We start from the raw sequence: 5,499 nt of genomic DNA on the forward strand, positions 1-5,499 counted from the left end.
TAATGACTAATAATAACAAATAAGTGTACGGACATATGTATGTACGTAAAACAGAATATGAAAAATTATGGAAGATACAGTTTTGATTAAAAAGAAGAAAAAGAGTGAGATAATGAAATGAAGAGTAACGGGTAACGATCGAACGATTGAAAAATATTTGATACGAATAAATCATAGTATCGTGGAAATCGAAATTCGAAATTTGACGTTTGTTCGCAATATTAAAAATAGATGCGTTTTAATTTTCGATGAGCCTTACAATGTAGTTCGGAGCGAATCAGACTAGAGATATCGTCCCTCGTTGGTTACGTAATTTGCTCGATTCTTGTCCTGAAATACAACTACAACGAGCGAACATTTAGACAAGCGTTATCATTCTCAAAGGAGAATGGCTATATATCGGTGGCAGCGAATCGCACGGGATCCTCAGTAGAAGATGATAGAGGACCAGGTGCATCAACATCCGGTACGATTACCTCCCGACAAAAACGCCCATATCGATGTTACATCCAAATTTGAAAAGTACGTTCAACAATTATTACACGATAATTATTTCATAATTATTCAATTTTCAAATCCACGCATGCACGCGCTTTTTCATACGATTCATCGAGATACAATTTTCTTAGGTTTTTTTCCGCAATGAGATTGAAAATACTTTTACGTATATCTATCGGTGCGCGAAATATCCAAGTTACGAACATTCGCATACTCGAACATATATATACATATATACTCGTTATATGATATATGATTTACCATAATTAATTTTCTGTCGACAGTGATCAATGCAAAGAACCTTTACTTTCCGAAAAGCAAATTTGCCACAGGATAACGTCGGAGGATGCTCGTTCGACCACTGGCTCGGAATCAACGATCGTAAACACAACGATCATGGGCACGAGTTTGGGCACAGGCACGACTACAGTGACGGTGACGGGTATGGGGGGAGGAACGGGCACGAACGCATGGATGGACACGGTTGTCGGGGTTGACACCGTCGCCGATCCCAACGACAAATCCGCGGAACAAGACCGCGTCGATGTACCTATATTCGACGAAGGAACCACCGATAGCGGCCGTCTTCCCGATCTTGTCGCTCAGAGTAAAATATACGGTGTAAACGAAGATGAACCTCTCGAATCGTATTTGGCGATCACCATTCAAGTTTTCATACCGTTTCTTATCGCCGGCCTTGGCATGGTGGGGGCAGGATTAGTTTTAGACTTAGTTCAAGTATGAATCTCTTCTCTTCGTTTTCGTTCAATTCAGATTTTTCCTCTCTTCTTCCTTCTTACTTTCGATCAATATTACATCTATTATGTGTATCATTAACCATTGTCCATCCACGTTACATCTTAGTCTTACGTTACTTTCTTATCTTATTCTTATTCCTCACAGCATTGGGTCGTGTTCGAAAAAGTGAGCGAACTCATCATTCTAGTCCCAGCGTTATTGGGTTTGAAAGGAAATTTAGAAATGACTCTTGCATCCCGTCTTTCGACTCAAGCGAATCTCGGCCATATGGACACGCCGAAACAACAATGGTACATGATCGTTGGAAATCTCGTCTTGATTCAAGTGAGTCGGATTCAAATTCTATTTTTACTTTTTCCTTTCATTTTTAAATCCGTGAATATATAAATCGTTTTTTTCTTTTTTTTTTTTTTTTCCCTCCCCTCTTTCCTCCAACATGTTTTTATATATTTTTACTTGCCGTGAAAATTATTCGCCAAATCGGATGCTTTCTACCGACAAGACGCGATTCACAGATGTCTTATCATTGGCGTCACGATTTTATTTGATTACGCATACTTACACACATTAAACGCGTGAACGGTAAACGACCTTCGAGAGTCAACGTGATGTTTATCGTCGCGCTCTTTTACCTGATCGAATACTGGAGATGTGATACGATGTGACGATACTTATCGCGAAAATGCATATTCTATAATTTTTTTTTATTGTCGAGAATTTTTTCCGAAAAAATCCTCGACAATAAAAAAAAATTATAGACTATGCATTTTCGCGATAAGTATCGCCACATCGCATCACATCTCCAGTATTCGATCAGGGAAAAGAGCGCGACGATCAACATCCCTTTGACTCTCGAAGGTCGTTTACCGTGCACGCGTTTAATGTGGGTAAGTATGCGTAATCAAATAAACTCCTGACGCCAATGATAAGACATCTGTGAATCGCGTCTTGTCGGTAGAAAGCATCCGATTTGGCGAATAATTTTCAACGGAAAAAAAAAAATCTGTCGAGTTCACCGAATTCCTGATATCGATACATAGTATCAATGGATATCGATGGATTTTCATGGATTTTTCCTTCTCCTTATATTCCGATCGAACGTTTATCATTTTTAATCATTATTTCCACTCGGTATGACCGTTTGTGTAAAGAAAATCAGTTCGTGTTGGCAGTGCCAGGCGATAGTGGTTGGATTTCTCGGCTCTGTGGTGGCAATCGTAATGGGAGCATTTCGAAACGGTACCATCTCGTTCGATCATGCATATCTATTGTGCGCGAGCAGTTTGGTTACCGCATCCCTGGCTTCGTTCGTCCTTGGATTGATAACTGCAGGTGTGATCGTTTTCTCCCGACATTGTCACATTAATCCGGACAACGTCGCGACACCGATCGCAGCCAGTCTTGGAGATATCACCTCTTTGGCTTTACTCTCATGGATATCTACGATTCTTTACGAATCAATAAATAAACAAGATTGGGTCGCACCCCTCGTGATCGCTTGCTACATCCTGATTACACCTCTCTGGGTATGGATCGCCAAGAGAAACAAATACACAAACGATGTCCTTTACTCCGGATGGACTCCTGTCATGATCGCTATGTTGATCAGCAGGTGAGTACCGATTCATATGTGTATATCTTTTCATTTCGTTTCGTTTCGTTTCGTTTCGTTTCGTTTCGTTTCGTTTCGTTTCGTTTCGTTCGTTTCGTTTCGTTCGTTTCGTTCGTTTCGTCTCGTTTCGTCTCGTCTCGTTTCGTCTCGTTTCGTCTCGTTTCGTTTCATTTCGTTCCATTTCGTTTCGTTCCGTTTCGTTCCGTTCCGTTTCATTTCGTATCGTTCCGTTCCGTTTCGTTTCGTTTCGTTTCGTTTGATTTCGTTTCACGAATGTCGAGAATAAAAGAACGGATAAAAAGAAGGCACGAACCGAGTACATATTAAAAGTGAACACGAACGACCGCTATTGTTGACCAAACAGTTGCGGTGGTCTGATACTCGAATTCATGGTCTCGCGATTCGAAAACTTGACCGTTTTCCAACCGGTGATCAACGGCGTCGGTGGAAATTTGGTAGCTGTACAAGCAAGCAGAATATCGACAGCCCTTCACAAACAAGCCGAACTGGGAACTCTTCTAATTCCACCTGGTCACACGCATCCCGTTATCTTTATTACACCTATCGCTAACTTTTTTGGCAAAGGTAAAAAGCAAAATTTATTTCACTTGAGTCCACCAATTTCTTCTTTTTATCCATTATCTTTCAACGATTAATTCCATTTCTTTTTCTTCCAGGTATGCACGCGAGAACAACCAGAGTTCTAATGGCAATGGTTATACCAGGCCACATAATTTTCATTTATCTAATTAATTATATGAAGGATGGCAACACTTCATTAACGCCTCTCTTCGTTTTTGTTTACTTGTGCGCCGCCATGCTCCAAGTTGCCGCTCTCCTGTACATTGCGTACATAATGATACATTGGATGTGGAAACGAAAAATCGATCCAGATAATTCGGCGATTCCATATTTAACAGCGATGGGAGATTTATTAGGCATCAGTTTATTAGCGATTGCTTTTCAATTTCTTTATCTTGTTGGAGATCAAGATTTCGATCGAACGATCCCTCCCTAAAAAATATCTACATACGTATATTTGCATTCTGCAAATATTTCCCCGATTCTTTTTTTTCCAACAACATCCTATCATCGTTATCGTTATTGCTATCGCCAATGTTGTCGCTGTCATAATTTTTATAATTATTATATCGCCGTTAAATAGATATATGGTGCCATATTTTCTCTTTCTTCTCATAAGCAAAATTTAAAAATAATTATTTTGTCAGTATATCTAAAAAGATAATATACCTTTCCAAGAAAACGAAGCAATACGTGCAATTCGAATTCAAAATCAATGCTAAAAATCTCAAAATCGTACTTTTTCCAAAGAGGAAAGACAAAAATATATATTATATTGTATTATATTTTCGTGATAATTAATTAAATGTGAATATTCTTTCGTTAAAAATCTTTTTTCTATACTATACGATAATTATTTTATTATTTTATTTCATATCAAGTCGAAAAAATTTCATTGTGATTAAATTGGCTGCATAAATGTATACAAAATCTTGATGCAATGTCTCATATTTCTTAACATAAACAATTTTTTCAAATCGATGTCGAATCGGTATCGTTCCGAAAAGTATAATTAAGAATAGAGAAATAAAAAAAGAAAAGGCACCTCATAATCGAGAAATATGAAATAATATTCGATATCATTCGTTACGTTGATACGATTTATATACGTGTCTTGAATAGTTGCCTTCGAATATCATGATAATTATTATTATCGAATCACACATACAAAGCAAGCTATTTTTCAACATTTTCGCTTAATTTGCAATATCTATTCGCTTATTAGCACAATTTCTATCACACGACAAAGTCAATCGGGGTGCTTCCATATTTGGAAATTGTTATGTTGCTATAATAATTACACAACCCGCGAATATAGTCCACATAATTCCGCGAGTCTTCCACCAAATATAGCCTATTATCGACATTTTAAAATATATTTTCACTACGTACATATATACGTATATACAAATGATTCGACATTATATTCGATATCTCTTTAGGATTGTGTCGATGCATATATACGTATGTAGCTACTTATGTATGTTGAAACACGTACGATGCAACACGTACTTCTTTATCTTTTTTTCTTTTTACACATATACGCAAATGCGGTAAAATGCCTAAAATTTGAAAAACATTCAATGTAAGAACCAGTAGAAATACAAAATACCAAAGATTAGGATATAAATACGTATATCTTGACAATAATGTTTGTTTCGAAGGAGACAGATAAACTATTTTTTATCCAACACGAATGAAAAATGTAAACGCTTCCTTTTACACATACTCATAAACATAAATTCATCGATCGTCGTTTCGTTTTAAGACAATTCGAAGGAAGATACTTCGTCGTTTCATCAATATATTTCGAATATACTGTTCAAGATTTCCTAATAAGATACATATACATACTGGTAGTAAGTATGTACGTGTATAAATGATTTAAACATGAATTATTTCCCTTCGAATTACTTCTAATTGCGATTCTTCGAATTGCAATTTGAACGAGAAAATGAAAAGAGATGAAAATAATATACAAAAGGTGGAGAGAAAGAGAGAGAGAGAGAGAGAGAGAGAGAGAGAGAGAGAGAGAGAGAGAGAGAGAG

At 37.1% G+C, this 5,499-nt stretch overlaps 1 protein-coding gene across 6 annotated transcripts in view; it reads left to right on the forward strand.

The window, feature by feature from the left end:
• LOC102672195 (solute carrier family 41 member 1-like) overlaps positions 1-5,005 on the forward strand; it is a 9,822-nt gene extending 4,817 nt beyond the window's left edge. For 4 of the 6 annotated variants that reach the window (XM_006613485.2, XM_006613487.2, XM_006613484.2 and 1 more), the window contains 6 exons: positions 385-522; positions 783-1,236; positions 1,402-1,581; positions 2,409-2,869; positions 3,234-3,454; positions 3,547-5,005. In XM_006613485.2, the coding sequence (XP_006613548.1) occupies positions 437-522; positions 783-1,236; positions 1,402-1,581; positions 2,409-2,869; positions 3,234-3,454; positions 3,547-3,887 (1,743 nt within the window). In that variant the 5' untranslated portion in view covers positions 385-436 and the 3' untranslated portion in view covers positions 3,888-5,005. The remainder of the gene's footprint in view (positions 1-384; positions 523-782; positions 1,237-1,401; positions 1,582-2,408; positions 2,870-3,233; positions 3,455-3,546) is intronic. The other 2 variants (XM_031509448.1, XM_031509449.1) reach the window with 2 other exon arrangements.
• The last annotated feature ends 494 nt before the right edge of the window (positions 5,006-5,499 follow it).

Source organism: Apis dorsata, unplaced genomic scaffold (genome assembly GCF_000469605.1).
Source record: "Apis dorsata unplaced genomic scaffold, Apis dorsata 1.3 scaffold_153, whole genome shotgun sequence".
Lineage (NCBI taxonomy): Eukaryota > Metazoa > Arthropoda > Insecta > Hymenoptera > Apidae > Apis > Apis dorsata.